This window comes from Harpia harpyja, chromosome 7 (genome assembly GCF_026419915.1).
Source record: "Harpia harpyja isolate bHarHar1 chromosome 7, bHarHar1 primary haplotype, whole genome shotgun sequence".
Lineage (NCBI taxonomy): Eukaryota > Metazoa > Chordata > Aves > Accipitriformes > Accipitridae > Harpia > Harpia harpyja.
Window position 1 is genome coordinate 28112594 of NC_068946.1, and position 17056 is coordinate 28129649.

Here is a 17056-nt window from a genome sequence, read left to right on the forward strand (position 1 = left end):
CCCACGATGTGGCCATGGCAAGAGCGGGGGTAACAGGAGCTGTGGCAGGGGGGTCTCCACTGAGAGGAGGAACAGAGCCCTCTTTCTCACAGACTGAGCTGCCCGCACCAGAAATGCAAGTTATTTCTATCCTTAAGGAAGACCTTTGCGTGGTGAGGAGGGCAGACAATGTTGTCTCTTATTTATTGCTGACCTCAGCACTGGCCTCGGCTGCAGCCGGGCCAGCTCGGTGGCCCCTCTCACACAGCCAAGGTGCCTCCGGGTGGCTGGGGAAAGGGGAATTTGTGTCATATTCATACCACGGTGACTTTGAAACCGCTGTGCTGTGGAGACAGGACAATAGCCAACAGAAATCTGCAGCCTGGAGCTATCGGAGGCGAAAGGGGATGTTAGAGAGGCTGCCGGCCGCCGCTGTAACCCGGCGTTAGCATTCACAAAGGTTTCTGCTTCAGTTTTACTGGGACACCCTCCTTCTCCTCTACAAACCCTTCTGCTCCAGCTCTTCCAGGCAGCATGAACCTTCCCAGGACTAATGGGAGACTTGTTATTCAATTCAGCATTAACCTACAGGAGTCAGGCCAGCAGCCCGCAGTAATAGCAGGATCCCAGCACTGCATTATGCAGCGCCTAGCTGGAGAGCTACTCAGGAGAGGCTTTTAATTGACTACCTAATGAAGCAGCCAGCTTTTCTGGTGTGAACCTGTGGGGTAAAACGCAGAGGCAAAAAATAAGGCCAAACACAAATCACAGCATAACGCCGTGAACAGGGATAAGGGTGTACTTCGTTCCAAACAGCTTGAAAGACAAGTAGATAAACAGGGAAAATAACACAAGCTCCGCGCTAGGGAGAAAATCAAAGCCTAAGCCCAGAGTCAGGGACTGTCCTCTAGAGACAGGAGAGAGACATAACTATGTCACTGCATTAGACAACGACAGTTTCCTCATGTGGGGCTCTTACTGCATTTGGCATCTTTGTCTACAGTTTGGCTGATAGCAGCAAACACAATGATCAGCTTTTTATAAGGAAGCTGCAGATAATCAACAGGACTCATGCTGGCTTCGGCAGCACAGACCAGCCTGAGAGGAGACTTTGATGCCCAGCAATGGAGAGCTCAGGCCAGCCCTGCCAAACTGACTCACAAAGTGAGCAGCAGGGAAGCTGGACCAGCCAGGGCAGGTGGCATTTTTGTCAGCCCACAGACTCCTGACTGATACCCATCAGGGGATTCAAAGACTGGTATGTAGTTGTTTGTATGCAGATTGCTCCTCTCTCACACCATGATAAGCGAAATTTAGCACAAGATATGGAAATAAATGCTCAGTTGAAAAGAGTTGGTTTTTTAGGTCACCTTTAAGAAAGAAAGAAAGAAGCTGCAGCCATGCTGCCTTTACTGATGTGGACAATGACAATCCAATGACCTTTATAGCTGGTGACACACTTGCTGGCAACCCTGACAGCTCAGATGGAAACCCAGCGCTGCCCACCACCCTACCTGGGAGCCCTGGTGGGGACAGGGGCAGGGCAGATGAGGTGGGCTGGGGGTGCTCCCGGATCACAGGCTCATCACCGCTCCTGTGCCAAAAACTGCCTTGCCAGCCTGGATTTTGTGGGCTGTGGCTGGAAGAAAGTGTGGCTATTTCTGGAGAGGATGGCTGCCTGTGGGGGAGGGTGGTGGCAGCAAAATGAGCCCCAACACCACTTCAGATCTGAGGGCAGCTCTGCAGGGACCCACATCGAGGGACACAAACCCAGCTCCAGCCTCCATCCAACATTGACTCTCTCCCAGATCAGCCCTTGTTTCCACTCCCTCCCTACCAGCAGCAATAAAATCTCCTTTTCCCGTGAATTTGGCCCCTTGCTGGCTCCCACCCAGGCAGACAGGGTTCCTGCCTGCCATCCCTTTCCACAGCCACACTCAGCCTGGCCTGGCCACCTCAGCCAGCTGGGCCACTCCACATTGCCCCATGCCCCAACTCACAGCATGGACCCGATGTGAGGACAGGCACAACCCAGCGCAGTCTGCTGGGCTCAGAGGGGGTGTGTTCAGGGAGCGAGAGGCAAGGGAGGCTGAGGTGGATCGGCAGTCTTCCCACCTGAACACAGGCATTCGTTGCCATCCTCCGTGCTGGCAACTGGCCTCAGCAAACTACAATAGCCAGATGAACCACTAAACTCTTTCAGGATTCATCTGCATCCTAACCATTAACAAACAGCAGTGGTGAGCTGGCTGCACCACAATAGCTCAATGGCCAGTTATACAGCCCAGGCCACCACCAGCAACAGCACTTTCCTCACCCACCTGAACCTCCAGGTTCACCCGTCCTCACCGTTTCACAATGAATTTGGGGAGTCACATTCCCATCATCTTGCAGCAGAGTCTCCACATTCACATCTACCTGTGACCGGGTTGCGGGCTGCCTGCGCACCTCTGCCTGCCGCACAGCTAGGCCAGGGCCCCCGGGCACTGGTCCCTGTGCTCCCTGCTTTCCCTTTGAAGAAGCTGGGTAACTGACCCCGTTGTGCTCCTTTCTGGTTCTTCACCAGGCATGCACATTTTTATCGTGCTGGATGTGATGACGTGAAAGTCGTATGTGAGTTTTCTTCCAACGCACCACCAAAGGAATGTGGGCACAGGGCAGGCGCCCGCGTCCCCATGCAAAACACACTCTTGTTCCCTTGGTGCGCAGGCACACCTCTCACCCACGCACACAGCGTTTTATTTTCTCAAGCCTCCTTCTCCCCAGACACACAATTCTGGCAAATATTTAGACAGAAACACTATTAAAAGGCCTTTGAGCAGCTTTTCCTTTCCTCAGTAATAGTTCGGTATTAAACAGAATTATGAATAGTTCCTCTTGTATCTGCCTGGAAAGGCGCTGCCTCAGCCCTTGACAGCACTGCTGACAGCAGTCCCTTGAAAACCGGAGCTCCCCAGCTACAAACCCCGCTTCCAGGGGGAGAAAACACAGTGTCATTGATCAGCCCTGAATCGCAACTCCACAGGAGGGGGAGCTCCATGCACTCCTAACAGAGGGACAATTGCCTCTTAGCCCTAACAAGCTCCACACATGCCAGGGAGAACGGATATATGTTTCTAGTCCTCGAATACAAGACACCATTTACAGAGGAACCCTGCTTTTGATGCCACACTGTGATCCAAAAACGCACTATCATACGCCACTAACAACTTTACCTTCTTGGAAATGTGATGCAACAAACCTGCTTAAATTTACAAAAAAAAAAAAAAAAAGAGCGAGCCCTTTATCTCTGGAGAACATGCTAAAAATCATATTGAAAAGGTGGCCAAAGACATCTCCTTGTGAAGATTGTCATGGCAGACAGCCTGGGAGACAGGCACTGACTCAGACACTCACCTGTCTTGTAGATCTCGTAGCGCAGGGAGAAGCCGGCACCTTGCCGTGCGTAGTCCGAGGTGAACTTGATATACAGAGAGGGGCCAGAAGAGATGATGGTAGGAGGTGCTATGTTCCCACAGTGCTTGCCCAGCAGGTCTGCCGCTTCACTGTCCCCATCTCGGATCTCGATGTAGTCGTACCTGTGGAGGCAGGTGAAATGGCAGTAAAACCATCTGTCAGGGAGATGCTTCAGGATGCCAGGAACAAACGTAAAACAATTCTTTATATCTGCATATTTCACACAACATCTTCCAGACAGGTACCTGGGACTGCATCACTCACACCACACCACATCCCCCCCAATACATTTTTTGCCTTTTTTCTGTCTGTTTACATTTAAGTCCCTTCTTCTGTTGCTCCTCCCATCATTAAGGTACTGCACCGACATCCAGTTCAACTTCAGAGCCAACATGCAAAATTTAGGACACAATTTACCTCCATTTCCACAAGACTCCTTCAGCATGGGAGCAGCTCAGATACAACTCTCCTGGGGCTACTCTGCTTCCCTTACCTCTCTCCTTAAGTGCCACTGTGCTACTTAGCACAGCTCCGTTTATTCCACTATTCAGGTGGGATTTGGCCAAGCACGCACCAAGCATTAAACAAATAGTCAATGTTCAAACCATGTGAGCAGGTAGCTATTTTGTGCACTGTCTGACACCGCATTGGTCCTTTAACAAGCATGGCCAGTACACTTACTTAGCACTTGGACAGTAATACTGATCCTCTTCTATTAAGTGCTAACAACGATTTTCTGTGGATGAGAAATGCTGTGTTAAGAGCGGGGTAACCACATTCACTATTGCCTGATCCTTGTACACCCTGTAACCACAACCTGCCTTTGCTAAACCCTACCTGGAGATGTCCCACCTGCCCACTGGCATGGCTCCTGGGCATCTGAATGGTCTGGGGGATGAACGTGTAGGGTTGGAAGAATTGCCTCCGGTGCAGAGACAAAAGCTTGTTGCAAAGTCTGGCTGGAAGGTGAAACTCCCACAGATTCCTTCATATTTTCTAGGCCATGACTAATGGCAAGGTAGTATCAGGCTCTGTGTGCTGTGAAGAAACAAACAGCTTTTACGTGAACATCTTGTTCTTTAGCTGCTTTCTAACACCCACGCTCTCCCACCCCTCTTCTCTCTGGCCAGCATGCTATTTACAGAAACTGCCCATCTCTCTTCAACTGTTTATTCGCTTTGTATCAACCTGTTTGAACAACATGCTACAGCTCTTCTCAAGGGGCCAGGGAGGGAAAAAGCATTTCCAGGCAGCCAGGAATCTGCCTTTCTTCTTTGTCACAAGATCTTCTGTTTGGGAATGGAGAGTTGAAAGGAGAAGTAGCTTGCTGGACAGAATGATCCTCATGTGACTCATTCCTGTTCTGCAAAGCACACATCGGCAGGCAACAACCTCAAAACAAACTTACAGGGACTCAGTGTGCTCCTCCACAAAGAAAGATGGCCCGGACAGCTTTGGTTTCACTCCTTTCTGGGACTAAATCAGGCTGCGAGCCAGAAGCAAAATGCCTGCAGATAAAATCCTGTCTACGCCAGACCAAGCACTCAGCTAGCTGCAGTCACCCAGCCTTTAACTTCATTACAGACTCAAGTGGCTTGGCCAAGGTGAAATCCAAGAGGTCTTGTGAAGAGGCACTCGCACAGGAAGAGCATTTGGCTTCGTTGGTGGGTGGACACGCAGTGATGTAAATGAAGATCTGTTCCCTCTGCTCTCTCCTCAGCTCTGTGTAGCTCCCTATCACCTCGTGACCCCTTATTACCCTGACACCATCCAGCAGCACCCTGTGTGACCCCACTAATGTCCGTCATGTGTGGCTTGATCCCATCATCTCCCCAGGGAGGAGGAACATAGAGGGCAGTGTTAGTGCTTCTTTTAAGGAGATTTTTTTTCCTCCTTGTCTGTCTATTTGTTTAAAGTAGTGCTAAGCAAACAGCAGGGACATTTTGTTCTCTAAATAACTACTTGCTTTCAGTCGCTTGCAGCCCTTCCACATCCGAAGTACACATCTGTGCCACAGGACTACTGGCTACTACTGAAATTGTGAATATGTGGCAAAAAATTAATCTGGTGAAAACATGAATGTTGGCAAAACACAGTTAACGGAGTGGATTGTAAAAGCTGCCATTTGCATGGCACAGGCAGAGGTTAGCCGCATCCCAGGGAATCACATCTGTTTGTGGCCTTGTGGGGTTATAACTCGCCAACACAGTACACGGCTTCAACTACTTGACTGTAATGATCACAGCTTCTGCTGTAGCCAACACACCAAACATCCTAGCGCTGTCCACACAGCTCCTCAAACCACCCAGTGCTGTAGGAGCCCTGGCAATTTCAGAAGCGAATTCTGGACCAAGAAGTATTTGCTTATAGAATGGGTGAATAACTTCCAATAATACATACAATCTGGGAATATTGCAATCTGCTCATGGGCAATCTCCTAATGGAAAATTAAAAGAATGAATCTAGTAAGTAAATCATCAGGAACTATTTGCCTCTGAATTAAACCCTGTTTGGCTTCATCCAAGCATCTAACTGAGCTTTCTCCTACTGGAGCTAATCCTTAATAAATCAAACATTACAAACAACTAAAAAAAGCCCCTAAGAGAAGGTCAGGGAATAATTTTTGCCAAATGTAAAATGAATATAAATGCATTAAGAGTTTTCTTCCCTAGTTAAAAAACTCTTGGCCCAAGCCCTCTACTCCTCATGAGGCAAAACTGTCTTTCTTCAGGTCATATAAACAGAGTGTGAATTGGGAGAGTATTACACTCAGGAGATAACTCCTGTCCAGATGAGCAGGAGGACTGACTTCCTCTCCAACATAGCAATTCAGCTTTAGGCTTTCAAAATGAAACACCAAAGATGTTTGGTCCAAACTGTGAAACTTTCAAACTTCAGCAAGAACACTGGTTAATCGCCACCACAGACTCTTTTGACATCATGTACTTCAGTCATGTCCATGCCTTGGCCTACAATCAAACAAGCTGATAAACCCCATTCTCCTCATGTTGGGTCACTGGCCATGTTAAAATGTAGTTTGGCCAGACCTTTGCTTCAGTTAAGCTTAAGCAAGGTTTCCAGACTTTTTTCTTCCTGTGTGAAAAACAAGAAGAAAAATTGGAAGGAAGAAAACCCAACCCTGGGGATGTTTTCTACTCTAACCATTTAATTTCCAGATAATTATAGACTAGGGCACAGCTGGGTGGGACACATTTATGCAGCGATAGCATCCAAACTGTCCTGATCAGTGCTGAGCAATTTGCATTTCACTTATATAACCAAATCTATTGTTTCAGTCAACGTGCACCAACATCCTTGTGGGCTGACCTCTCCGGCATTACCTCCACTGGGCAAGCCGCCATCTCCAAGCACATTTCATGGCAACTTCTCCCCATCTAGGCGTTGCTCCAACGAGCCAACCATAAATATGTGAGGGCAGGGTGCAGCAGCATCTGTAACCCACAAGTATAGTCAATGGATTAACCAACTCTTCTTGCAGAGAAAGTGACCACAGTTGGCTGCTCCTCCAGTGGCAGGATATTTTCAGCTGCTGCTTGAGCGGGAAGGCCAGCCAGTTGGTTTGAAACTGCCTCAAACAGAGGTTTCCACCAGGGAGTTTTAAGGCAGGGAGGCAAAGCTGAAGTGCTTTTAACTGCCCAGACAATGGGGGGGTTGAGAAAGGAAGGAAATGCATTGCTTAGATGCTCTTCTTGGAGCTGTTTAACAGAATTAGTCGGAAAACATACAATGCTTACAAATATTGCTGTGTTTTTATTACAGATTTTTAGTAGAAAGTGCTTTGCTGATGTTAAGAGAGCTTTTATAAACTAATTATAAAGCACTTCTAATGCTGTATTACTCATGCTTGCTTGCTTTTTCCTCCAGTCAACCCTCTCTGCTTCCCAGTCTTTCCTTTCTCTCTATTTTCCCTAAGTCACTCTGCTGCTGGCTCTCCAAACAAGTCTGCGAGGCACAATAAAGGCAAACAAGCCCTGACTTCAGCGATTATGAGACCACCTCCACCTTTTCAGTCCTTTTCTGTTGTGAAATAGCTAATCATCTGCTCCCTGGCCATTGAGCTGTGCTCCACCATCCCCTGAGGCCAGCACAGACCTTCTGGCACTGGTAAGCTCCAGAAATGCTACCACCCACCTGGGGGGCAGCACCAGAAAGCCGGTGCCATTCCTCCGGGTGCTTCTCTCCTGAGGCACACAACTCAGCACAAAGCACAGTTTTGGGACTCATACTGCTCTACACATAATCAACAAACCTATTGCCCCTAAGTCCCAGGTCCTAAGCGATGTTGAGTCCTTCCCCACTGAAACATGCTTCAAGGACATTACAGGGACATTAGCTTAGGATGGAGAGAAACACGAACAATAAATCATTTATATGTTCACAGCCTAACGTGAGTCCTTCCCATACAAACACTTGTGCAAGCCTTGTTTCAAAGCCCCAGGAGGGCTGGCTCCCCAGCCCAAGCTCTGACCTAGCTGGCAGCTTCCTCAGTCTCTTCCTAGAGCTATGATTTGAAGTAGGTGAGGGCTCACACACTGCTAAGCCTGGTTTCCAAGTGCTTGCCAGGGCCAGAGAGAGTTGCAAGGCTCTAACCTGAACTTCCCCAATGTTTAATTTGTAGCTGTTATTTATAGGCATTTCCATGGGGCACGTGACTGCACCTGGAAAACAATGATGGGATCCTCACGAGACCCTGGGAGGTAGGAAGGCAGAGAGGAGCAGTGGCTAGCCCAAGGTCACACAGGAAGTTTGCAGCACAGCCAAGAATAGAAGCCAGCCTTGATTAGACAGATTATATTATATTGGAGGAGTCTGGCCTAGATAGACAGAGAGACAAATAGGTACTGACTGCATAGGAACAGCCCCAAATTGGGGAATGCCCAGTGTTGACTTGAGCCTTCGAGACCCCTGGTCTGCTTGAACCACATGTCATGGTGTCTCAAATGCATCTGCTGAGAACAGGGAAGAGAACCTGCAATTCTAGTGAAATTCATCAGGCGTTAATACTCTACAGGTAACTGGGGGAAAGCGTGGGGAACCTGCCTAGCCACAACAGCAGCTAGTAAATGCAATTGTTCCCTTTGAAAAGGTGGCAGGTGGTTTGTTTCTCAGAAATTGTTATAAAAAGCATAAGCTTTTTAAACATCCTCTAAGAAAAGGCTGTTTCTTAAAAATGAAATAGCAGCTGCAGTATATAGATGGTTAAGAAATGGTGAACCGGCAGCTCTGTTTGTTTTGCAATCAAGACGTGGCTAGAATTAATGTCCATTACATGCTAGCTGGCTTACTCGATTTTTCTGTGTCATCACCCATCTTCATGCTCTTTCATACGCCACCTTCAAACCAAATTCTTATTTCATGGGTGGTTACATTGTGAAAGACAAGAAAACTTTTCTGTGATGTTTATACAATCTTCAGCAACTGCAGGACATACCCTTCAAAGGTTAAGTTGCTGCAAAAGCTACTGGGGACATTTAAACAATATTTTTTTTATAGCATGATAGCAGAGGCAAGCACAACTGCTGTCTGAGGAAACAAGAGCAATGAAGTTTGATCTTAGCTGCCAGCCCTTAATCAGAGTAATTAATTATAAATACAGCAGATGAATTGGATTCTCCTTTGACTTGAACTGGTTTTACACATGTGTAACTCATCATTTTAAGGGTAATCACTCCTAATTTATCCCGGGGTGAGAAAAGAATCAGTCCTCATAGACACAGATCCTGATATAGATTTGTGCACAGACCTAGCTTTAGCCAACTAAACATCCTCTGCTCTCAGTGGAAGCAGACTCCTTACACCCAGCTTGGGATGGGATTAATTGTTCTTCTGCACTGATGACAGAGGTCATTTAAATCGCTCTTGCTGGCTGGACCTGGACTTTGGGTGGCTGAACGCTGGAGAGATGAATCTGGTCTCAGTCTGCAGTTTGTGGGGCCGTTTTTGCCCATGCTGAGGCCAAAGATGCTCACAGAGCAGGCAGAGCTTGCCCTTGTTTTGCCCTGAGGGAAATAACTGCCCCTGGCAACAGCAGAGAGAAACAGGCTATCATTGCTCTGAATCTGAAGGGATTTCACTGGATTTCAGTAACTAAAATGACCAAAACCCGATAGCAGCAGGGGGAGAGCCAGGCTGGGGCAGGGGGGCATAATTGCTTAGGATTTCTCAGAAGTTTGTTTTGAATTTGTTGCATCCAGTTACATCTTGTGTAATCACAGTATTGTGGGGTTTTGTAATCATTCCACTGTGCTTTGGAGTATTTTCTTATCTCCTCAAAACTCTGACCAGAATTTCTGAGAAATGAGAAAAATCCAGTCATCCAGTCAAAAAAAAAAGAAAAAAGAGAGACAGAGAGGGAGAGAAAATAACCCTAACAGATTGGAAAACTTCTTCAAAAATGCCTTGAAGACAAAAAATGGGAACTACAAATAGCCTCTATTTATACTCCTTGGGTTGTTTTCACCCCCGTACAAAGACCGCTGATGGGAAGTCTTTCAGCAGTTATTGCTAACTTATGCAGAAAAAAAAAAAGGTAGCCAAAATACATCTTGCAAAGAGAAGAATAAAACATAGCTGCAAACTGCTCCTGTGGCAAGTTCTGATTCAGGAGGGAATTTCAGCTCCTAGCATGTTGTATGCTGCTGCCCCCCCTGAGACGGGAGAGCAAAGGCTCCCCCGCGCTTTGCAGTTCATCCTCAGGCTGCCTTCTTCAAGCTGTGTTGCCAGATCGCTGCGGAAAGGCGCGTTGGAGTAGAGAAGTGCTCTCATCTGGGGCATGTCTGGAAAACCGTTCATTATATAAGAAAACAAGATGTGCTAATGTGCACTTTAGGGGTTTTCTGCAGGCTGTTGTTCAGGAGTTACACATGGCTGTTTAATTTTATTTCTGTCTCCAAAACAATCTCTATAAATTCCTCACCCTTCTATCTTTAGCTACAGGGGTCTTCTGTTGCAAGATGTCTTTGGTATTCTTTGGGGGAAAAAATCATGGTGAAACCAGGAATAAAATACATAAAGCATGTTAAGAATAAGACCCCTTTCCGTGGCATTCTGCCTTCTGTTGCTGCTGTAAGGGAACTGAAGCAACTCACAACCCTTTCATACTCCAAAATGCAGGACACTTGAGAAACTGCATTTGCACTTTCCTCCTTCTGCTACAATCCATCTGTGGAAAAAATTAGACTTTGGTTTCTATGTCATTTTACTGTCACTGCTCACAGGCACTCGATCACTAACAGAAAGAAAAAAAATTTATATAATGAAAGGTAACAACCGGGAGGTAAAAGAGGAAAATTTACAGCTGAAAAGCAGCAGAGCATGCAGGAGGCAGGGGCCAAATGTTCACTTCGCTTGCTTTGCAGTGGGGGGAACAGGTGAAGAGGCTCCCATCTCCTGATGGGATCCAGTGCCTGACAGCCCAGGCAATAGATGGAGACCCATTCTGGCCAGGCTGGCCCTGGTGGCTAAAGGTCTGGGGACTGGCTAGCAGGTGCTGATGAGAATTAGGGGATGCTCACATGCTCTCCTGTGCCAGCGCTGTTCCCAGAGGAAAACACCCTCCATGGAGCTGTAGCAAGTAATGTCCCATCACACCTTGCTGACACTGTATCAGTTATGGCCTTGGACACAACATGCTGTGAAGAACGAAACAGCTGGTAATAACTGGGATCAGATGGGAGCTTTGCAGCTTGGCTTTCCACATATCACTCATTTGCACTAGCTTTTTTTAGCACAAAACCAAAACAAACACCTCATTAAGCACCAATTGTATAAAGGAGGTAGCAAGAACAGAGCTCTGACCGGCCCACCCTTGTGCTCCTGGCTGTCTACATCCCTTGTTAATGATGGATGGTCAGCCCAGGACCAGCCCCCCATGGGATGGCCTTCTGACCCCACAGTTTCTCAGACACAGCCTATTCACAGCCTGGCTCCTGCCTTAGCCGATTCACAAGTAAGCAAAGCTTTGCCGCCAAGGCTGGCCTGCAGCCTCTGCTATTTGGGCACTTCCACAACAACCTGACTGCCAGCTTGTAGTAAGAGCGGTTTCTGGGGCAAGCAGCACACCAAACCTGCCTGATCCCTCCTTGCATGCTGTGTAGGTAGCACAGAATCTCCTACACCCTTCTCACCCCAACATATGGGCACTTGCAGCTCAACAGCCATTTGAACTGAGCCTCGCTGAGGGTCTGAGCACAATCAATGCCTGGACGAGGGCAGGCACTGTGCCATACATGCATCATGCCTTGCTGCGCATTCACAGCAGCGGTGGCCTCTCACCTGGGTCTCAGAGGCAGCAGGATCTGGGGGTGTGGGAGGAATTAGCCACTTGTAGGGGCTGGTTGGTACCCCCTGAGGTGAGCTCAGCCCTGCCTGGGACAGCAGGTCAGAGAGGCAGCCACACTGAGGCAGAATAGGGAGACAGAGATGAGGGAGTGGGCTGCTGCATGAAGCTGGTTGGTACCTTTTCTCCTTAATGGCTCTTGGAACAGGGATGGGAGCCTCCCTGTTTCTCCCACAAACAAAGGCCCTGCCACTGCTTTGTTCAGGAAGATTTTCTTTGAAGTAACCCTTTGTGTCACCCTCTCGTTCAGCCACGGCAGCGCATCTGCTTTGTCCTGCCAGCTCAGCCATAGAGTGTTTACAAGCCTCCCTCACCCTTCCAGGCTGTGGTTCAGCTCCATTGACACTGAAGGCAACAGACTCCTCTCTCGGCATGTGATGAATCAATTACTTCCTCTGACACTCTATTACTATAGCCCTTACATCTCCAGATTGCAGATGAAAAGACAGGCTGAGAAGGGGGACAGGGAAGGGGAGAGGTCTCCGGAGGTCTCCTTCAATTGAGTTGTTGGACATCTGAAGAAATCCCCGTCTGCCATATTTAAAGACACAGAGAGATGTTTTGCTCCTGAATGGCAGAAAAAAATCAGAGGGCTTTCACAAAATAAAACCTAAGAAATCAAATGGGTCAAAAAACTTCAACAAGATGCAGTGAACATAGATCAATGGTGAGTCAGTCCCCTCTGCTGATGGAGATCCCAGACCTTGTTCCTGCCCATGATTATCAGACAAACATCAGCATTACCAAAGGCATAACATGTGAGAGCCAGGCATTACACCTTCCCTTTTCACTGCAAAATAACAACATAAATGAAACCTCACACCAACACTCACGAAAGAGGAAGGAAGCTGAGCACATGCCTCAAACTCTCGTGCTGCCAGCGGGCGGGGGTCCTACTCCTTGTTGGACATCCATCAACAACCCCAGCTTCGAGGGTTCCCTGGAGGTTTCTAATATGTTGAGCACTTCCCATGCAACCACCCTGCATGCGGCATGGCCTCGGCAGGCACAGGGCTGAGTGCATGGGCTCTCCCACCACCAGTGGGCAAGTGCTGCCTGTCTCAGAAAAGAGGGACCCCACTTCAAAAACCAGGGGCACACCCTTCCTCACACCAACCGCAATGTCTTCTGGACCTCTGCAAGAAGTGACATTTGGAGCAGCAACAGCACACACATAGAGCATCTGCCCTGCCAGTTTCTGTGCCATTTGAAACAGGACTAAGTCTTTGGCATACAATTTCTGCTGTCAGACCGCACTGCTTCAGGCTCTGCTTCTAGCAATTTATTAAACACTAATATCTCCATGTCTGACCCAGTGCTACTTTAAAACCACCACCAGACTACTGGACTGTGATTGCTCAGCAACGCTGTACGTAGATCCGAAGAATTCCTTGGGATTCAGGGGGTAAAAAACCCCAACAAAAACACTCAGGTTATTCACTCTTTCTAATGATCTACTGATCTACTTGCTAAGCCAGCATAAGGAAGGCATTCTATGGTGTGTTTGAACTGATATATCAAAGACAGTTGCTTAAAACATCCTAGCCGCGATTAGTGGACCATGACTGCTATTAACTTATAAGGAATTCCAGGATCACCAGACTGTGGTTTGCAACATATTATTACATTGCCATTCAATGGTGGTGTGCAGCCGCTTGATTTAAAGAAAACGGAGAACTAGTCTCAGATTAAAAACTAACCTCCCCCAATTCTTTCAAATAAGCTCTGTGCTGAGCTCTGGCCAAAAGCAACCAGAAACTTCTTCTGTTTTCAGTCTGCTCTTTGCAGTCTGTTCTTTTTATTTTGCATTCATATTTAATTGCAGAATTCACACCCGGCGAGAAAAGGCTGGGAATGAACCAGTCGTCATCTGCAGTGCTCTGACCTGCTCCTGTGTGATGCTGCTAAACAACAGCCTTTGGAGGGGAGTATGCAATGCACTGTTGCTATGTAGACTGGGTTTTATGCCTGCAGATGCCCAGGTCTTCTCTTCTTTATAAGGCAGGGAATTTAAAGTGATTTGCCAAAGCAGGAATGGGGAATAACCCAAATCTCACAACTCCCAGACCTAGTATTGCTGGCAAGTCTGCCACTCCCCTGTTACAGCCTGACAATAGGGATGATGATACCCATTAAAAAGGCTGCATGTAGCTAAAGCAAACAGTTGCTCATTAAAAGCCTAAACCAGTTCCTATGGAAATCAAGGTGAAACCTCCCGCTGCCTTTACTGGGCTTTACATCTGGTCCTTATCAAAAAAAGGATATAATTTTTTAATATCGTTCTGGCACTCTCCTCACATTCACTAAACCTTCTAACTCCTGCATCCAGACAGCAAACCCGTGACACGGAAAAGCATTGCTAAACCCACTGTGTGATGCAAAATAAGTGACAGGGACTCATATTCCCACAGACATTTAGGCTCCCGAGACCCACCTGTTTGGGATGAGCCTCTGTGAATGGTGTCACCTGGTGTCACCCAGTGAGCTGGAGCACTGTTGCAAAGACAGCCAAGGGCCTTGGGCTCTTTGCTAAAAGCACGAGCATCTCAATGCTGTGGTTATCATCAGGCCCTTTCAGTGGGATTGGTCTACTACTGTCCCATGGCATTCGTGCTAAGCAGGGTCAGCAAAGATGCAAGGGGCTTAGAGCTGGAGCGTGGCTTGCACTGCACGCTCACAAAAGGCACACGTTTCTGACACTTTTATCTGGATCCTGAAGCCAGTTAGTGAGGAGTCACCACAGCCAGCCCTGTGCTCGCACCCTCCCCAGACATTGCGGGGGACCCACAGGTCCTGCTCCCTCCCTTGCTGGCCAGAGAGGCTGAGTAAGAAGCCAGTACACCACCACCTCCTCCTCCTCCTCGCTAGCAGGAAGGAGGGGGAGAGGTCTCTATCTCTAATGCTATTGTTCCCAGTGTCACCAGCTGGCCCCCAATTTGTCATCATGCCAACAGGAAACAAGGTGCAAAACAAGATCCGACTCCTACGCACTGGATGTTGGTGAGCTGGCGGGACATAGGAGACCCCACGAGAGCGCCTGTGGGGCCATCATCTTCTGCAGAACCTGGACTTGGTCTGTCCCTACAGGGAGAGGCTCTGGGGCATAGGGAAGCACAGCCACGGAGCAAGCAGAGTTCTCACAGCTCTGCAGATGGGCAGCAGAGAGATGCGAACAACCTTGAGCTGTTAACTCATGTGCTGGTCTAACACCGTCACAGCTAGCCCATTCACCGATGTTTCATTTCAGAAAATGACCTGGGCTTGACGGGAATTATGAACCACACAGTGGACGCTGCATGGAGTTAAAAAACAGTAGAAGCTCATTTAAAGACAAGTTGAGCTGCAGTGTCGTGTTACCCAGACTGAATTATTTCCTGTACGTTAGAAATGTTGCTTCTAGCTACCAATGCCGCAAATGTATGAGCAAGCAAATGCCTTCCTTAACATCTCATCTTTGACTTCCCCTCTCTGCAAAGTTAAAGCTCGACTCCCCCAGTGCTGCAGGAGATGCTGTCACTTGCCCTTGCATCCCAGTGAAGAACACCCCCAAGCCCTTGTGCTCTGTAGTGCTCTAAATGTTTTTCTCTTTTCTAAGCATTTTCCCAATCTCAAGATGAACGGCATTGTTTCTAAAATGTTTACTAACAAGTTAATTATGCATACTTTTCAAAGCATTTACTAATTAGCTGTCCATAATTGCTGCTTTGTCTACTCTTAACCTTTGCTGATGGAAGGATGGCTTCTTGCAATATTATGCTTTCCTTTGAAGGAGATGGTCAAGAGAGCCAGGCTGAATACTGCAGCCTCCAGCTGCCTGCCTGCCTGTCTGTGGGCACTGGGGCTGGCTGCAGCTCCCCCCGCCGCCTGAGCAAGGGATTTGGGCCAGCATCTCTGCTGCTCTCTAGGAAGGATGCAGAGCTGTTTTGTTCCAGTGCTCAGCTTCCTGGAAGCACAGGAGACGGCCATGCTGCCATAAGAGGCCTACACTGGATAGCTGAGCCCGTGTGCCTCACCCTTTGTACTGTGGCCTGGGAAGACCAGCGTGTTACTGCCAGTGTCCCCTGGCAGGCAGTGCTTTGCGGGATAGACGCTGGGAGCGTGGTGTCTTCCTTTGCAAAACCTTGGTCCCCTCTGCCCTTCAGGCTGGGAGCAGGGGCATCTCCTGCCATGCCTGCCTGGTATCCAGCACACACCAGGATGCTGAACTTGGTTCAACTCTCTTGGCACCTCCGTGGCACTTAGGAGGTCACAGTGACAACTGCATAAATTTCCTCATTACGGTGGCCCCAGTTCCTGTTTCTGGAAACCCTGAGGGCTTGACACGGGGAGCCAAAGTCAGGAGGAAGAGCCTGACTGTGCAGCTCCGGACTGTCTCCAATTTGCTGACTCCTGCCTGTTTCTGGAGCCCCGGGCCCCTGTCTCCAGAAACCTTTGCCAGCATTTGGCATGTGCCACCAGAGGGGGCTGCAAGCCACGGCAGCTGTCCCCCAAATCCTCCCCAGGCAGGGATCCCACCGATCGCAATCCAGTTGCAGCATGTGTTGGAAAGGGCTACAGAAAAACCTGCTGGCATGGTCTGATTACCAGTTGGGCTTTTTTTAAAAAATAACATTCCTCTGGGGCAGATGTTATGACTCAGCTGAAAGGTCTTCTGCTTGCAGAGGGAGCGCAAGCCCATCCGCTGCAGTCTGGAGGGAGTGTGCCTCTGCCATATGCGTACAGCAATGTCCCGACACTCAACGGCAGCTCTGCCCAGCCTAATCCTCTGGCAGAGCCAGCCGAGTGCGGCTGGGAATGGCAAAGTCAGTAGCCAATCTCAGGAGGGAGTCCAAAGAGAAGCCCAGCAGTGGAGGGAGGCACAAATGGAAAAGGTGGCTGGTTATAAATGCAGTGATTCACTCAGAGCAGAGGTTTCTGACCTGGATTTTCCAAGCAAGCAGTGCAGACAGAACAGCGAAATGACAATTAGGAAGGAGCGGGCAGCTCAGCTACGTGACTGTATGAGCTGGGGGACAGCCACCCCTGTTGCACACCTATTGCAAAGGGTTCAGGTCGCTCCTGGGATCACAAATAAACCCTGGCATGCACAAGGCTGCCCAGCAGCCGCCATGCCATGCAGGGAGTGGAAACATTTCGCCACAGCAGCAGCAGCATGCTCTTTTCCACTGGATGCCATTTCCCTGTTCAGAGAGCAGATGCTGACGGCGTGGGGCTGCGGTACCTGAGCAACAGCTGCGCTCGCAGCACAGAGAGGAAGAAATG

At 48.6% G+C, this 17056-nt stretch overlaps 1 protein-coding gene across 6 annotated transcripts in view; it reads right to left on the minus strand.

The window, feature by feature from the left end:
* Positions 1 to 17056, minus strand: part of NRP2 (neuropilin 2) — a 90259-nt gene that overhangs the window by 57161 nt on the left and 16042 nt on the right. For all 6 annotated transcript variants that reach the window (XM_052791747.1, XM_052791748.1, XM_052791746.1 and 3 more), the window contains exon 3: positions 3376 to 3557. In XM_052791747.1, the coding sequence (XP_052647707.1) occupies positions 3376 to 3557 (182 nt within the window). The remainder of the gene's footprint in view (positions 1 to 3375; positions 3558 to 17056) is intronic.